The sequence below is a fragment of the Malaya genurostris genome, chromosome 3 (genome assembly GCF_030247185.1).
Source record: "Malaya genurostris strain Urasoe2022 chromosome 3, Malgen_1.1, whole genome shotgun sequence".
NCBI lineage: Eukaryota > Metazoa > Arthropoda > Insecta > Diptera > Culicidae > Malaya > Malaya genurostris.
Genome location: NC_080572.1, coordinates 164,384,659 through 164,403,353, shown reverse-complemented (window position 1 = coordinate 164,403,353; position 18,695 = coordinate 164,384,659). Strand labels below are relative to the sequence as shown.

The following is an 18,695-nucleotide window of genomic DNA, read 5'->3' as shown; positions in this document are numbered from 1 at the left end:
ATTCTTGGTTGATTTTTCAATAGGGCGTATAAGCAAGTGACAGTTTCTCTTTAATCACACTCTCTTTCGATTATTGTTATGTGATTAAAAAGATTTTCTTTGATATCACTATTCTGTTTGAAAGTCAAAAATTTCGGGTATCATTTCATGCAAAGATTTAAGTGATAAACGGGGAAACCGCTTGATTATTAATAGAAGAGAAAGTAAACAAAGAGAAACTGTCACTTGCTTATACGCCCTAATGAAAAATCAACCGAGAATTGAAGTATCTCCCTGTTTGTTCCCTCTCAGCAGGCCGTTCAATTTTGTTGGTCTTTGAGCGCTTGTTGAACGACATATTGCACGAAATATTCGTTCAATTTGCTGGAACGGTTTGTTGTCGTTTTTTCTCTTGCAAAAATAGTGTGAAAATTAATTAATTTACATAGAAAGAAAATTTGTTGTTATTCTACGTGAAGCAGAAGTATTGTGCAGGTATGTATTGTTAGTTTAAACAAATAAGTGGGAAAATCTTCGGAAATTCTCCAGTAAAACCAGTCCAACGGGGCTCCAACTCCTCATATTAAAAATGGCTCAACAATGGACCTCTGTCTGCCGGTTTGTTGAACGAAAAAAATGGCATTCGGTTCAACGGTCTGTTTCAAAATCGGCAAACGAAGGTCCCGTGTTGGCCTCCCGTTGAACGATTGATTGGACTTTCATTGGACCAATGAAGGACCACCGTTGGACGTTTTTTTCTAAGTGGGTTGGCATGGAACACGGAAAGCGATTTTGAAGCATTTATCGGTACGTGAGAGAAACTCGATTTATTTACTTTTGTAAGATTCGCCCTTCTTTGAGAAAACAGCTCATTTGAAGTATTGTTCTGTTATATTTTAATTTTTACTGTCGGCTAGAAAAGATTGCGGTGCAATAAGATAGCGACAAAATGTCGCAAAGATAGCGAAACTGTCATTCGTATCGGTTCAACCGCTTCGAGACCACAAGCTAGAATTTTTGACCGTTACAATGACAAATTTCTATTAGCAGAATAATTATTAAGTAAACTCCAATCATAATGAAAACAATTTGATAATGCGTATGTGATCTCCCATAGGCTACAACTTGCACGGAGTTTTTAACCGTGTGCTATTTATTTGACATAATGGTTTTGCAGCAAAATACTGTTCAAAATAATCTGTGCGTGTTTATCCAACTGTTCTATCGACAGTATCAAAGGGGATAAGAAAAAAAACAAATGTTTTGCGTTGCTCTCGTTTCATTCATTTAACGTTGATTTCAACTCTAGCGATGAATGCAAATCTAATGGATTTGATTGTATACTAGAGAAGACCTGCCACTTTATTCATTTGTGTTATAGCTGTATTTGAGTTAGTCTTACTTTTTTTTCATAATATATTCGACATTTGTGCCTCTTTTCATAAATTACAAATCTCAGTAGTTTATTCGTTCCGTTTGTAACAAGTGAAAAATTAACCTCGTGTATAATGTAAAGTTAGGAGAAAATCGAGGGGGACGACACTTAAAAATTTTACTTTAAGCGCTGAAGGATAAATCGTCTTTTTCCGTGGTGCATTTTCTTGCAGACGCTTCTTCATCTTCACTGTCCATAGTAACGGATACTTTTGGATCAATCGTATTTTGCTGAAAATTGAAATTTTTAGTGTAAGAATACCTGTTGATTTATACGTTATTGATAACAATATTTGTTTGTGTAAATTAATCTTACTAGAAGAAGGAAAGAATGAATGATTATTACTAGAAGAAGCACTACTGGTTTGAATATACAAAGCTTAATGAATATTAGCTAGAAACTTGATCCAAGATGATTTAACTCAGACGAGTAGAAAGCAATATCTCAACATACCCAAGTAACTATATGCATTATATCACTGTACATTTACAACTCTATTTTGACATTGCTAATGCATTGTTCATGTACAATTACACTAATCCTACATACTTTTAATCAATGTGCATTAAATTTGCATTCGAAAGGTAACTAAGCATTATTTTACAACGCCCTTCCGCCGTGCTATATATCGACATTCAATGCTATATTTTGAAGCAACGAAACATTAATAATAACTATAAAAGTAATAACCCTATAAGAGTCTAATAATCGCCATGTTCAGATTTATAATAGCACTGTAAAAACATGTGTAGTTCCGTTACATTTAATCAAATTTTATGCGAATTTTTAAAGCTGAATTAACGTAAAGTTATAATGCGTCGTGGTTACTTGAGTACTTTTGTTTGGTGACTATGATTACACAGCTCATCTGAAGAAGTTACTCCAGATAACCAATGAATTGGAGAACTTCATTTCACGATGAAGATATTGGAGAAGTGATGCTTAACAATATACACTTCCGGAATCACCAGAATTTCATTTTAAGTCGTGCCACTATCAGATCAATTTCGAATTCGAAACAATATAAAAGTGTGGATCTCTGGTACTAAGCATCACAGACAATACAAACAAATTTGAGTTGTGTCCAAACAGTGAATGTGAAGAGCACCTTTCGTCTAAACATGCGATATACTTGGCAGAAACAATATTTATACCGATAATTAGTACAACACCCTGGTGAATAAAGGTCAAAATCCGAAATAAATAAAATTAATATTTAAAACCTCTGTGCGAAAATTTGGGTAACCGACGAAACAACAGCTACAAAAATCTACCGAAGCATTGCCATTTCTATGGTCGGCTTGATGATATGCTCAAACTAACCGTCAATGTTCGCGTGGTACTGACCTTCGAAAACGTCGGTGTATTTTTGGAATTATGCTGTTTAATGTTGGAACCGGTATCCTATATCGTTCGTCGTCGTTATAAAAACATCAGAAATTTATCTTAAATATCAAAATAATTCTTAAATCTTGAATGAATAATGTTCAATACATCTAAATTTCTTGTGAAAAAGTAACATTCATACCATAAACTTATATAAGGCACTTTTGTTAAATCCTCAACCTCTCTCAGAAAATTTTGTCACCAATGCGAAACCAATATCAATTTACTCTGGACAGTATAATGAGTGCAAATAGTTTGATTGAATTAAATAGATTTATTGAACTGTAACTCATTATCATAGTCCGGGGTTAATGTTTTCTAGTAATTAACAAATCAAATCTCATGAAATGTAGATTAACTAATGTAGTAAAAAACGCTAAGTTCGAACCATCACTTCATTTTCCTGATTTGTTGCGTCATGTTGACAACTCGTTCAACGACACAGCTGTCATTCGAAAAGAACAGCTGTTGTCACTCTGGTTATAACCTCTCTAGTTGACAGATATAATATTGATCTTTTATTCAAAACGCAAGAATCGAACTTAATTTGAGGTCGAGCAAATTTTAATGTTTGTCTTCATAATTCTCGGTTGACTTTTCAGAAAGCCGGAAGAGCAAGTGACAGTTTCTCTTTGTTTACTTTTTCTTTCGATTATTGTGGTGTGATTTTGAAGATTTTCTTGGGTTTCACAGTTCCGTTTGAAAATCGAATATTACGGGTATCATTTTATGCAAAAAGTTGGGTGATAAACGTGGAAACGTGATAATTGATAGAAAAGAAAGTAAACAAAGAGAAACTGTCACTTGCTCTTACGGCCTTCTGAAAAATCAACCGAGAATTGTGAATTACATAAACAATACTACATCGCATCCGGAAACTATACTGATAAAGATAAACCGTGAAATGGGCGAAAACGATAAGAACGAAACATGCTGACAACTGCGAAGCTTTTGCTTCCGAGCGAGTGGGATGGCTGTTGTACAAATAATGTGCGGGTGAGAGCGATCTCTGGTATTTTGAGCAAACATCATAGCTTTTCTCCTCTCTGGTCATCTTTGGTCCTCAATCGTCAATCGATTCCGACGAGTTTGCCCGTGCGGTTAGGTCCGTGTTTTCGCTTGCCAGAAGGAGGCAAAAATCCTTTAAAATCGGTCTGTATTTAATCGAATTTGGTCACAAGCACTCTAAAACAAGTATCAAGTCAAAAAGTTTCAATTTGAAAGTGGATATATAAACAGAATTGTGCTTAGCTAGTGGAAAAAAATCAGGATTTTCTTGGTCTCATCGCAGGAAACCAGATATTCTACTTCTGCCTTTTCCGCAGTTTGCTATGATGGCTTCACACGCACACAAACATATGCACGCACTGCCTGAGCCCACAGTGGAAGCTTAAAGTTGGTGGCCGCGAACTGTGTACATGCGGGAGAGCGAAAGCAAGTGTTGGTGTGACTCATCCATACTGCTCTGGCTTCACCTTTTCCCTTTTTTCGCTCTGAACGGCGCGACTGAGTGGGCAGTGAAAACTGGTTTTTTGATGTTTTCTTTTTGTTGTTGAACAAGTTGGCATGTCATTTCTACTGAGAGTTGTTTATTTTTGTTCAACGAACTATTTACCATGGGCTCATTCCTGGTGATTTAGGGATTCGGGTTTTTCTATCTAAATAACATGTGCGACAAGTAGGATAAAATTGTACCAAATTCTGAAATAGCCCGTGAAAATATTGTATTAAATATATGTTAGATGGTTACCTCTCAGAGAGTTGAAAAGAGTTGCCAAGTGTAGTGCAGATTAAAAGTAAGAAATAATGCATGTCAAACTTTTGATGATTGATTGGGTTGAAATTTGATATTAACTATTTTGATAGCAATTCAAATTATTACAAGTACTGATGAATATATCATTGACGAATTTCATTTCATTATAAATATTTACATCGTAATTTGCAGTTCATAATTTTGGAAACTTGAGCGCTCACGATATCATAAATAATCTTTGGATTATTCATCTCTACTATTTTTGTATAGATATTAGAAGCAATTTTCTTCAGATTTTCCTAGACTCGAACTCCTGTATCATCACTGGAATTACATTGTGTAGTAGTTTGTGTAACAATTATCACTTCTAAAGTTGTGTTTTAACTGAGGAATTCTCAAGATAAAGTCATTTCGTAGCATATCAGTTATATTAAGGATTTCTTAATTGAAAATGAAAAATGTGTTACATCAAGAAATAAGTGCTGAACCTGAAGTTTTTGAATCTTAAATTTCTCAGGATAATTTGTGCTGACCTCCCTCCAGTAAAAAGTTGTACGTGCGAAATTAAATTTCTTGCAAAAAGTTCGCAGCTCAATTAAGTGCGCGAAGTGTCGAATCTTGGGAATGCTTTCTTCCCGACTGAGCCAGAACTTTTCGACTGTTTGAAAGAATACGAAAAAAACGTGTCATCTTTGATGTGCTATTGTCAGCAGAAGAAAGAGAATTGAAGTGTATTTTTCCTTGTTACTTTCTCGGGATTATACGATTTGAAATTTTCTTTTTGCAGGAGCTTTTTTACTTTGCTTCAATCATACTGAAATTGTTTTGTGTTAAGATTAAGTAGCTTTTATGTGCAGTGTTGAATACAGTATATAGGCATACAAAGTTTAGTGATAAAGTGTACCAGAAACAGTGTCTACCTGTAGAACATCTACTAAGTTATACACACGAAAAAGATCACTTCGCAGTAAGGTGGAGTGAAAATGGTATTCATAAAAGGGATTTATTTCGGTCTGCTGGTGCTAGTGGCTAGTAGTAGCTTCCACAGTACCCTGGTGAAAGGGGATAAGTACGAGGAAGAGGATGACTACTACGATTCTAGAGGTACGTACCGAGTGATATTGGTACTTTATTTTAACGTTAGCGATTTTTACATGATTCTCAACTTTTCAATTTAATATGTCTGAAACTCGAGTAGAAAATAAATAAATTTGCCCTTTCTGGAAACTGATTTGTTAAGCATCAGCATTTTACGGAGGCCAGCTCCGGGTGTGAAGCAAGTTGTTTCAAAGTTATTTTTTCTTTATTTACAATTCTTTGAGAAATGATTTCCAGTCAAAGTCGCAAATGAACAGTATACGATCGTAGCACTAGCTATGCAATAGGTCTGTACGGTAGCGAAGTCTGTTGCAACAGAAACCACAGAAGGGTTTTACTTTACTATGAGTCAATCTAAATGAAAGTTGTCGTAATTGTGATAACTCGCAATAGGTGGCGAGAAGAGCTTACTCTCTATTGTGTATTATTAACACGAAGTGAACACACACACAGAAAAATTTTGACTGTTTGAAACAACAAAACGGTTAGTTGCCTATCTATCCAAAAAATGTTTAAACCAATGTATGGTAGTTTTAACCCACGAATAGTTTGTTTCATCCAAGATATCGTAAATATGAACTAGAACGTTGTTGATTGGAACTGCAGCTTGTTTCAAACAATTTTATATTGTTTCGCAAAAAAACCTATTTCAAACCAGGTATATATTTACAAAAAAAAATTTTCTATTCTAAATTTATTGAACTAAGTGTTATATTTATGATTAAATTGTTTTAAACTTTTTCATGGAAGCTCGGAAAATCGATCGTAAAGAGCACTTTCGATTCCGGAAATATAACCAAACCACGATGTATAAACGGTCAGGTATAGAGTTTTGATTCTATATGCAAGTACGGTTGTCAGATTATTTTAAAAAAAAAACAGGAAGTTTTTGGGAAGAACAACAAAAATGGCTGCCGTTACAGGACCATCCGTCGAATCACGTCCAGTTGCGATTATTTATCATAATGTATATACTGGATAATTTGTAAATTTATACAGCATTCCCGAAAACACCACATATTAATTCCGAGTCATATTTTGTTTCGAAGTTTACCTGCATCGTTCCCGGGCGCCATACTTAACTTAGTCGAGAAAATCACCAACACAATCCACAACAGCTTATCTTGTCATAAGTACATGTATACATCGTGTAACATAATTAGCTACGTAAATGATAAATCGCACAATTTCCTTGATGATGGCGATACCGTCTAGAAAGGGGTTGATGATCCTGTTCAAATTTATTTTACCTTTCTCATATATAAAGGTTATGCAATCACTGTGAAACCCGAAGCCCGACTCAGTTCGTCGAGTACGCAAAATATCTGTGTGTGTAACGTTTTTTGCACTAACTTTCCTCGGAGATGGCTGCACCGGTTTTCACAAACTTAGATTCAAATTTAAGATCTTGTGATCCCATACAAAATTCCTGAATTTTGTTTGGATCTGACTTCCGGGTCCGGAGTTATGGGGTAGAATGTACACAATGACAATGGAAATATTTTGCTCAGAGATTGCGTGACCGAATTTTACAAACTTAGATTCAATTGAATGATCTTATGGTCCTTCACAAAACTTCTGAATTTCAGGGTTCCGGAATTATAGGATGATTGTAAAATTTACAATTTCAAATTACTTACTTTTCACAAAGATGGCATCATTACACCACTAGGTGGATTCAAATCGGTATTTACTTATACTGTCGGTTCTTGCAGCCACCTTGGGAACAACTGATCCAATAGGATGTTTAAGCCATGTGTAAAAGTGTGTGTAGAGATTTCAATTTGCTCAATATCTTATTTATTAAAGAAGTTTTCGCCTTTTCAGACCAGCCAAACTCTCTAAACCAGACAAACGGGGTTGGGAATCGAACTCCAAAAAATCGCATATTTATTGTTTAATTGGTCGTTAATACGTTAATACAAAGCTCGGATAACACTTCTGAAGCTATTGTCTAGATTGTACAGTGTTTTCATCAAGAAGCAACGATAAATTAACACGCGAGATTGTTTCGAATCCATTGTTTTGAAAATAACTAATAATATAGTATTTTTAAATTCTTATGGATTTGACAATGATAACGCCATCTGTGTGCCAGTCACACGACGTATTGAGTGATGTGTTAATTTTATTCTAGAAATTGGTCCACTACTTCCAATATACCCGGAGCTGGATCTCAGAACGGATAGCATATGTAAATCTCTGTTGACAGAAACTAACAAGACCTAGTATTGAATTAAAAAAAAACGTATCATAAAACGAAGGTTTGAAATTTTCAACATTGATTATCCTATAATACTAGAACCAAAAGTCGGATCCAGATGCAGATGAGTTCCACTTCAGAATACTAGACCACTATTTACGGTGCTTCCGCAAACGGGATTTAGAAACCGGCACAGCCAAAGAACCAACCGACTTGATCGTCAACTATCAAAAATTACCAATTGGAATGGTTTTTAGCACAGTCACGAAGAGTTATTACGTTCTTACGTTAAACGACGGTTTGAAAGGTTTAATATTCATCATCCTATAATACTGAAATCGGGAGTACATTCCGGAAAAAATTGACAGCCAGCTGCAAAATTGAAGTTTTTTTATTTGACTATAGGTTTTCGAAAAAAATGTAGCCGTCTCTGAGAAAATTGAGAGAGCCTTTTTCTCTTTTTTGCACGTATCCACTGTAATTGCGAAACCGGAAGTCGGATCCGGATGAAAATCAAAAATTTCCTATGGGACCATTGGACTTCCCACTTGCGAAAATTACTTCAGTCATCCCGAAAAAAAATGACTTCACATTTTTTGCATCATGCTGGATCTCAGGATCGCCGCATCCAACGGCTACTATTATTTCAATAAAAACGTTTGGTTTGTACGACTCCTTTATTTAGGTAAAATTTACTTCCTTAAAATATCGCACGCAGATTTTTTTTTCAACGCCAATTCAGAATACTTCGTTTTCTTCAATCTATTTGTTAAGTGGAAAACACAGTGATTTGTCAACCTAGTGGAGTAATAACGCCTTTCTCATATATCTCATACTATCATAAATATTTCTGCGGAATTCTAAAAACTGTTCACTAGCATAACCTGCAAATTGAAACATCCTGCAGTTCGAGAGCCGTATCCGGATAAAATTCCATAACAGCCTAATTGCTTGTGGAAATCGGTTTAGCCCTTTCAGAGAAAATAAAGTGCAGTTTTTATCATTAATTCTGGTACACCCGGAACCGGATTACGGAGATAAGGTAGTATGAAAAAAAGTTTATTTTCTCACTCTACCAAATTTTTCGTATTTCTTTTGCGATACATAGGAAATATTTTAGTTCTATTGGAGAAACTATATTTTCGCACCCGAGGTTTGAAGTTTGTATGAGATTTAATATGGGGAAATGGACTTTACAAACTAATCGTCTGGAGGTCACTCTACAGATTCTAAAAATCAGAGAATGTGCTATTTTCGTAGAATATTGAACGAGGAAGAAAATCTTCGAAAACCGCAAAACGACGTTTGTAGAGAATGTTATGAAAGGAAAACCGATACAAGATACGAACAATGGCTCATTGATGGTTTGATGTTTTTACATAAGTTACTAAGCACAGTATGAAGATCCTTTTTAAGTGAAAAACTATGTTCCAAAACTCACTCTAAAACACAAAAAAATACAACGAAAAGTTTTTAAGTTACAATGATAAGAGTAAGCTTTCATCACAGCAGTTGTAGTATTCATACTTGTAGTTCAAACGATTGAGAAAATGAAATAGAGTTTGTTGAACTTATGTTATCTTATATTATGTTCATTTACAGTTAAGAAAATATTGAAATACATAAAGTTCGTAAATCTTATAAATATCAAATAAACATTCGCTCATAGAATCATAAGATACTATCAGATACAAACCATTTCTTCGACGTTTTGATGTAAATCAACAGTACTAGGGTGGTTTTATCAGCAAATTTTTGCAACCTTCGGAAATAATTAAGTAGGAAATATGACTTTTTTATTTAAAATTATCCATAACTATTTCATGAATTGTCATAGAGTTTTAAGTTCTCTACAATTTTATATGTTTTTACAAAAACTAACACTTTATTGAACAAAGCATTTCTTTAGAATTAATGTAAAAAATCTTTCTTAATCCACCTAGTGGTGTGATAATGCCTTTCTCTTTCTTCAAAACAGTCTCATGAAATTTTTTTTCTTACCTTCTTATAAAATAATTTTTGACACTAATTTGGGCTTCGAGTAGTTCACAAAAGCATGCTTCAATGTTTATGTCACATACTCGGCATCAATTCTCAAACCAAGCGCTTGGCCATTGTGTTGGCTATTTGTATGAGAACAGTGATGCCAATTTAAAAAAGCTTAGTGGAATTTTCATAGATCTTGAAAAATCACCATGAAATTTCCGAATGTTTAGAGATGACACTAAATCTCTACGTTTCATGTAATTTTAAGACTTTTGGCATCAAAAAAAAATTTCGATTTTGGAAATCTTATGTTAGAGCGGTAAAAGTAACAACGTATTTTGTCGGTTACGTCACTTATACTATCATATCTCTGGAACCAAACGTCGCAGTCATTTGATCTTCGAACTTGTTCAATGGCCCAATAGTAGCTTTCAAACGAGCCTAAGCTAGTTAAAATCGGTTCAGCCATCTCAGAAAAACTTGCGCGTTAAAAAAACAATGCGTTTTGTCGGTTACGTTACTTATACCATCATATCTCCGCAACCAAAAGTCACAGCCATTTGATCTTCGAACTTGATCAATAGCCCGACAGTAGCTTTTAAACGAGCCTAAGGTTGTTATAATCGGTTCAGCCATATCTGAGAAAATTGAGCAGTAAAAATATCTTCGAAAAGTGCACACAAACAGACATTTTCCGATCTCGTCGAACTGAGTCGAATGGTATATGGGTCTCCAAGGATCCGTTCGATAGTCGGTTTTTTCCAACAATTCTAATACCTTTCTATAGAGAGAAGCAAAAAGTTAGAAAGAAAAAACTGATTTTTTAAACCTTTTATTAATACTACCGAATAATGAATGAACGGTTATAGTTAGCGAAATGTTTTCTTCAGCAAAGTTATCAGAAATTGCGATAGCAATAATATTGTCGAAGACGAAAACTTACACATGTGCTGAAACATTGTCGTTTGTTTCCATAAAACCGTGTCAAAAACCCCTATAACTTTGCAGAAGACACCAACAAGGAAAAGTTTATGATAAGGCCGCCAAATAATTAAAGGCATGAAATTGCAGTTTTGGACCACTGTGCGCCGCTTTTAACGACGACTTGAAATTTTACACATAACCCTGTAATTTCGGAACCGGAAGTCGGAATTCGGTCACATTATATCTAAGAAAATCTTAAAGTGGCGGTATAAAATTTTCAACTCCCAGTAGTTCTGGAACCGGAAGCCGAATCCGGATCAAATTCAGTACTTCCGTATGCGACCATAAGACCTTTCGTTTTAACCTAAGTGTGTGAAAATCGACCATCTCCGATAAAACATAGCTATATAGTATATGCAGGGGTGCGAAAATTTGACATTTTTTTTAACTGTCGCTAAGCACAAGACAGCCACTACCAACGATCCGCTCAGCTGCTACGTTTAACAGTAGCCAACACGCAATGACACGATAGCTAGGTGCAGTCGTGAGAGCCACGACACACGACAGCAACATTGAGAACAGTTCATTTTGTCGCACTCTCTCACAGCAGTCAAAGCCACACCGTTCGCTCTGCGGTAGTGTACGTACATTCTGGATAGGTAGCTGCTGCATTTATTTTCGTTCAAGATTTTTTTAAATGTCGCGAGCTCGAAATGTCATGACATTTCTATAACTGGACAGTCATATCGGTTGTGACTGCTCTGGACTGCATTAGAGTGGGAGCGACGCTGTCTATATTGCTTGACACCGCAGCGGGCAACCTGGAATTCTGGAATAATTATAAGATCATGTACAAAATGAATGTTTTTTATTTAATGTAATTTATAATAGCAAATCGCTTAGTAAAAACAGTATTTAGATTAACTTATGAATTCCGACATACATATATGATATTCGAAATGTATTGCTACGGCAAAGAAAAACTTATGCAAAGCAAAGTCTTGGCATTACATTCCTTTTGTGGAATTTTTCCTTCCTGTTTCAACAGACTTCACAGCTGATTCTTGGTGTACAGAATCATTGCATGGCTAGTACTCCTTATGAAACAAACGTAGTTATGAAAAAAAAACGCAGCGGGCAGCGGTTCAACGCGATTCGACAACCGGAACAATATATATATATATATATATATATATATATATATATATATATATATATATATATATATATATATATATATATATATATATATATATATATATATATATATATATATATATATATATATATATATATATATATATATATATATATATATATATATATATATATATTTATATATATATGCTTCACACCGGTGTAGTGCCACCGTTTAAAACTAAAATGCCATTAAATCTGGCTTAGAAGTTTTCAACTAAAACATCTGGTTTTCGTCATTGATTACCTTTTGTGATTTTACAGCGTTTATTTTCGAATGGAATTATTTCACAAAGTTTGGAAGTAGTTTTGAGAAAAATACACACGAATCGTTTCCAAAAAACACTTCGAAGGTATCAAGCCATTATTGATGCTGAATGTGGATGAATTTGCTATTAATGCATTTGGCTGAAGGTAATCTATTCAATGAAACAATACTTGAAAGAAGTTTCGCTTTGTTGCAACAGCGTCAGTGATATTAAGTAGCAGATTGTATTAGCATTTAACTCAAATCTTATTTTACACGTAAATAAAGTAGGCTCAAAAAAATTTCCACACAAAACAGCTCGTTGCATGCCAAACGATTTTATTAGTAATCTATTATCCTGTAGCAAAAAAAAGTTAAATCTCTAAATTTATCGTTGATTTCTTCGAAAATGTGAGTACACAGTTTAATTAATGTTGAGAAACATATTGATTCATGGTCTTGATAGATTTGCGAAATTGCAAAGCCGAAAGATCCTGCAGAAAGATAATGTTACTGCAAGAAGTATGTTTGAATGTTTGAAAAAAGAAGTTTATTTGAAAAAGGGGGCTTTTACTTAGATGGGATGCTTAATACTATTTTTCCCTAATACATAACTATATATATATATATATATATATATATATATATATATATATATATATATATATATATATATATATATATATATATATATATATATATATATATATATATATATATATATATATATATATATATATATATATATATATATATAATACATTATGCACCATCCCGGCTGGAAATCAAAGCATAAGTTAACAATGCTTTTCAGCTTTGCTCACCGAACCGCTTCCTTCCAACGAGAGTGCGGAGCAACAAAAAAGAATGCAGAAAAACCGTCTGCATAGCGGACCAAAACTTACATGTGTATGTCTCCATACACCCCGTGAGAACAGGCATAAAACGAATTTCAACGTTGAGCCTTGTTGGTGGATGTCTCTCGAAATTTGTAGAATTTGAAAGGAGAAACTGTTCTTTGTGGTAAGCCATTCTCTGATTGAAGACAGGAGAACAGCTACCGATGCGAGCATACGGGTACATCCACGAGAGAAAATGTCATGAGAGCTATGACATTTTTATCCGCTGCAGTCACGGCAAAGTTCATTTGGCGACAGCTACCATTTGTGCGGTTTGACTGTCTGCTGTTTCGTGTCATTCTCCGGTACCGTTCGCAACCCTGAGTATATGACACTGTGACCTGCGAACCTCGACTTACACGTCGGAGGTTTTGTATATGAAGGCGTAAGATGAAGACAAAGATCTATTAGGTTTATAGCAGTAAACCTGAATGTTTTTGACAATTCAATAGGACTGTTTACATTCTCGTAGAGCAACTTGGATAAATAATAGGCAAATGAAAGTTAAACTGTCAAGGAGTAACCTGAGTTCATTGGTGTTGTCACGAAAAGAACCGAATGAGGCATACTTTAATTCCCACGAATAAAGTACGAACTCGGAAACTGACTTCTCTAAAGATAATGCTAATTTTATGTGTCCACGCGATTAGTTGATGAATAATCGATGAAAGTATAAGTGACATTTACTGTCAAAATTGGTAACGTTTTTGAAACAGATTCTCTATCAATGCTAACCTAATGGAAGCTATGCTCTCTGCATAGGTGGAAAGTGTCCAGATAATCCGTGTAAACTAATCGAGACCTAACATTACTGTAGGTAATTTATATGCTAATATCGTAATTCATTCATCACCAAACAAAGTAGTAAGCAATTCAATGTGCTTCTTCCCATCAATATGAGAAACACTTGTCAACCGTGCGAGGATAAGATTTACCTTTAGGAATGGTGACATTATTCTTATTATTCGTTTGAGCATACACATGAGGCAACCGAGCTACGGAATTAAATGGATCTCTATCTCGATTTCACTTCCGATTTGTTATGTCGGTTCTGTCGCTACGTGATTCTACTGTTGGGTGGTACTCAAATTGGCTCCTTCCACTCGATAGCAATCGCTATGACAACGAACGCAGAATTAAAACGAAACCAAAACTGAACTCCAACGACGAGTGCTCGGGTTGCGAAAGCTCATTTCGTCTTCGAGGCCTTACCTTCAACCAAAAGGTGGTTGTTTCCAAGAAGCTGTAGAATGAGACCGAGCTTGCATAAGGAAAGCACAAATAAATAGGTAGACGAGTACTAAGGCAAAGACAAAGCGCTTCAAGACTTTCGCCCGTTCGATGTTTACTCATTGCAAATCGGTTTTCTGCTTCTTCGAGGACTCTACAATGAGAGTAAAGCTCGGTTGGATCATGCACCGTAACAAGCAGTAGCAGGAGCACAATAGCACATCGGCAAACAAGTGAAACTACTACTGCGCTGTTTGTGTATACTTCGGCTGATGCCTGGTCGATCTGACGGCTGACTGGTTGTAAGATTGCACCTGGGGGCACTTGAATGCTAATGTAGATACCATTCCTGATGCAGTTCCCAGCTCGATGTGCGGAGCGGAGTCATTCTCAGGGTTGGAGTACGAATATTTTTTTTTGTGCTGTTTGGTTTCGTTAAACATAACCTAGCAAGATTTTTCTCGTTTATCAGCTTCAGTATACTTTGGGGAATAAGCGGAATCTACATTTTAAACGATTTTATTTATATGACTGAGATTCTTGTTTTTCGGGATGAGCGCTCTGCTCAGAATAGTATTTCTTTTTCTGGTTGCTCTGTATTCCAGCTACTAATGCTCCACTTGGGAAGCGTAGTTTGTCATGAGCATATTCGAATCCAACAAAAAGGAAGCATTTTTAGCAAGTGTTACGGGTATGTTTTCACGGTTATGGATGGATAAAAGCTGAAACAAACAAGATAAACAAATGAACTTACCCACCGGTAAATGATTGTATGTCTTTTACATGATGTTTTGTGATGTAATTTTCTCATCTGTAATGTGTATTGTCTTTTGACTCCAATGTTGGTACCTCAGGCACATTAAAGAATGGAAACAAACTTGTGTTTGAGTGTAGTTCTATTGAAAATACGTTGTGGTCCAGTGATAGCGCTATTGTGACCAATAGTTGATTCGCCGATATCCACAAGAAAGAATTGTTCCTCAAGGATCGAGTACGAACTTAGAGATTCAGGCGCTCGAAAATGTTAGAGAAACCTACGCTAGCTGTACGAGTAGAGCGCGTGGGTAATCCCTCTTAGTGCTGAGAGTGTAGAGGTTCAATAGATCAATAGATATCACAGCTTGGTAAGGACCAATCCAATCCACTTTGATTATACCGGTCCCTAGATTCCGGTTCCGGAAATATCGGAAATAGTGCTCGAATATTCCCGAACGGAAGTAACTTAGATTCAAATGAATGATATTATGGTATCAAAAAAGACTGGTGAATTATTTACGGATCCGACACCCGGTTAAAAAAATTACGTGTTGATTAGTGCCTAAAATTTCCACCCATTGTTTAAAGCAACGTTGCATAAAACTGGAAAAATCTTCTGAATTGGGCTCAAAAGTATGCCAAACATTGAACGCTTCTGCTATACCGATCTCCGGATTCCGATTCCAAAAATACTGGTAAAAATCATCAATATGGCCGTACCGATTCTCACAAACTTAGTGAAAGGTCTTATAGGCTGCTATTGATTTTAATCCGGATCCGACTTCTGGCTCCCGTATTACAGGGTGAAGTGTTTATCCCTGTCCCAAAGCGAAGCAAAGCGACGGCAACAATTTGCCGGTTGGCACTACTTTCACGCTAGCTGATGGAATATACAACTAATTGCACTAATCATTGCTTAATTTGAAACCCTGAAAATTATTGATTGATATGCTAGAATCAGATCAATTGTAGAAAAATTTCTTCTAGAAGGTAAATTAGTTAAGCTATTGGGAATAAAACTGGTTTAAAACCAGCGGAGAGTTTATCATGAAGAACTCGTAGTTTCTGATTATTTTTCGGATTACTCTACGAGCATTTAGAATCCTATTAGGAAAAAAACAGACCGATATGTTGTGCATTTTAACAGCTATCATTTGATTTATTTGCCCATCAACGCATTGGAATCGTAAACATTACTTATTGACTAACAGATACATTAGAAAAAAATTGGTGTTTTAAAAGAGCAAGTCGTGGCAGCCGAACAATTTTGCGAAATCTTAGGTATTCGTACAGCTAATGATTTTAAATTCAATTCAATTACATGAAAATTTCAAATTTTTGGGCTGACAGGACTTTGTTAATATTTGGTTTTATGGTTTTCATCACAATCACAGCATGATAATTCATCTGAGGGTATCGTTCATTGATGTGCTTGCAAGCGACATAATTTAAACAGTATGTGTCCATATAACAATTTATTGTACCATGGCCGAAGCCCTGGCAAAGATGATATCCTCAGTGTTGGTGATGATGCCATCATCAATGTTGGTGATTGCCGATAATTTGGCAGAAAGCGGCTCGATATTTATCTATATTGTATACAACATTTTCAATCTGGTAGAAGATGCTACAAGAGCTCGCTGTCTCTTAATGCATGAACTGTGAGAGAATTTTTCTACATTTCTTCGCTCCACTTCATACTCTGAGTATTTCACAGCCCTTAACAAAATATATACAGTCCGGCAATGATCGGCGCTGTGAGGAATTGTTGTTCCTTATTGGTTTATTTTCAATCATATGTATACCAAAAAAATTATAAAAACAGTCATGTGCACTCGGAAGAAATCGGTTACTTGTAACCAAAACCCCTGAATGACTTGAAAAAGGCTTTTCTTATATGCACATGTTATAATGAATATTTTCTCTTTATCCATCAAAATGCCTGGAAAGTGTTTGAATCCTCAATTAGCGGACCTATTACAATGATCCTTTTTGGACATGGGATATTTGTTTAAAGTTTGTATTAAAAAATGTTAAAAAAAACTAAACAGGGGCGATTTGAGCCTATTTAAAAAACCGGGAATATTTATCTAAAAAAACCGAGAAAACCGGCAAAAACCGGAAAATTGAAATCGGCAATTCACTTGCCACCCTGTTTATAGCACAAACCGGTACCCAAGAGGTATCATACCCCCAAATAACTATTAACTGTTGGCCGCTAGCGTTGCTGTCAATTAGTTTTGTTATCTTCGGCACGTTAGAATAGACCTTGCACTTTCAGAGTAAATAAGTGCGTTGCAAATAGCAATGACTTTACGTCTGCTTAGCGGATTATGTTGATCCGCGAGGTGGCATTAAGAGTTCAACATAATCTGCTAATGCAGTGATGAGCTGAATGGGAAACGTAAATAATTATTGCCAGAGTATTTCACTATTGCATTACAGTACACTTCGGTTTTGATGCTGACAGAAGTGATCCGATTTTAATTTTAATGCAGGTTTATTTTAGATTGACTGGTATGCAGAGTTGCCACATTTAAAGCTGCATTTTTCGGGAGAAAAATCTGTAAATCTGTGTAGATGGATAAAACATCTGTTTTGAAAATCTTTATATCTTTTATTTATATCTATCTAACGGGGAAGCAGATTGGAAAATTGACAATGTGAATGCAATTATGTAATAAAAACCGCGAAAATGTTTCCGTAGAGACGGGACTCGAACCCGTAGCTAACTCCTAACCGGGGAAATTGCTTTACCAATTAAACTACCCTGCATATGAAAACACATGAAGAGGAAGTTCGATTGACTAGACGGAAACCAAGCATGCTTCGCTATACCTGGTCATCTGGTGATTTGAGATTTTGTTTTTATCTTTTTTGCTATCTACGGGGGAACGCACAGTATCACCACCTAATATAATAGTCTCCATAAGTATGTAGGTAGTGCAGCGGTGACGAATCAGTGTTGGCTGCAAAGTAGAGAATAGATTTGTGATCCGTAGATATATGACTGTAAAGTTGAATGCCGTAGTGACTAGGTACAGCAAAGCATGTCTGGTTTCCGTCTGGTTAATTGGACTTTCTCTTCATGTTAAACAACAACTAACCTATAAAACACAACCACACATTATAAAGACAATTTTATACAATCTATTTGAATCAGCACAGAAAAACAGTGACCAAGTGGGCACCATAGCCTGGGAACGTCTGTGTGTTGATTTAAAATAGAAGCTCATAGAAGCAAATCTTATCATGGGTTCAGTGTAGAACCGAAGCAAGGGAATGCTGCCACTGTGACTACTTACAAAAAAAATATTGTAATTAAAAATATTTTTGAATTTGATCTTATCGTATGATCTTCCCGGAATGATGATTTGATGACAAACATTGCCAACAAAATCCAATCAGAAAATGACAGCCTCCTTTTGTTCATTTGGGGGTTGAGCTTTTTGTGTATAGGGAACATAACCGTTCTATATATTTCATGTTTTGTCTTCAATTAGTCAATGCATGTTGAGCGGTTATGCCACGCAACAGTTCAACATAAGCCACTTATGGCAAAACAGTTCAACATAAACCTTAGTTTATTATCACTTTCG

The 18,695-nt window shown here is 35.6% G+C and overlaps 1 protein-coding gene across 3 annotated transcripts in view; it reads left to right on the top strand.

Moving 5' to 3' along the window:
* The first annotated feature begins 3,851 nt into the window (after positions 1–3,851).
* Positions 3,852–18,695, top strand: part of LOC131436634 (calsyntenin-1) — a 267,446-nt gene continuing 252,602 nt past the window's right edge. The window contains exons 1-2 of one of the 3 annotated variants that reach the window (XM_058605464.1): positions 3,852–3,952; positions 5,344–5,660. In XM_058605464.1, the coding sequence (XP_058461447.1) occupies positions 5,540–5,660 (121 nt within the window). In that variant the 5' untranslated portion in view covers positions 3,852–3,952; positions 5,344–5,539. Of the gene's footprint in view, positions 3,953–4,001; positions 4,597–5,343; positions 5,661–18,695 lie in introns of those variants that run through there. The other 2 variants (XM_058605465.1, XM_058605463.1) reach the window with 2 other exon arrangements.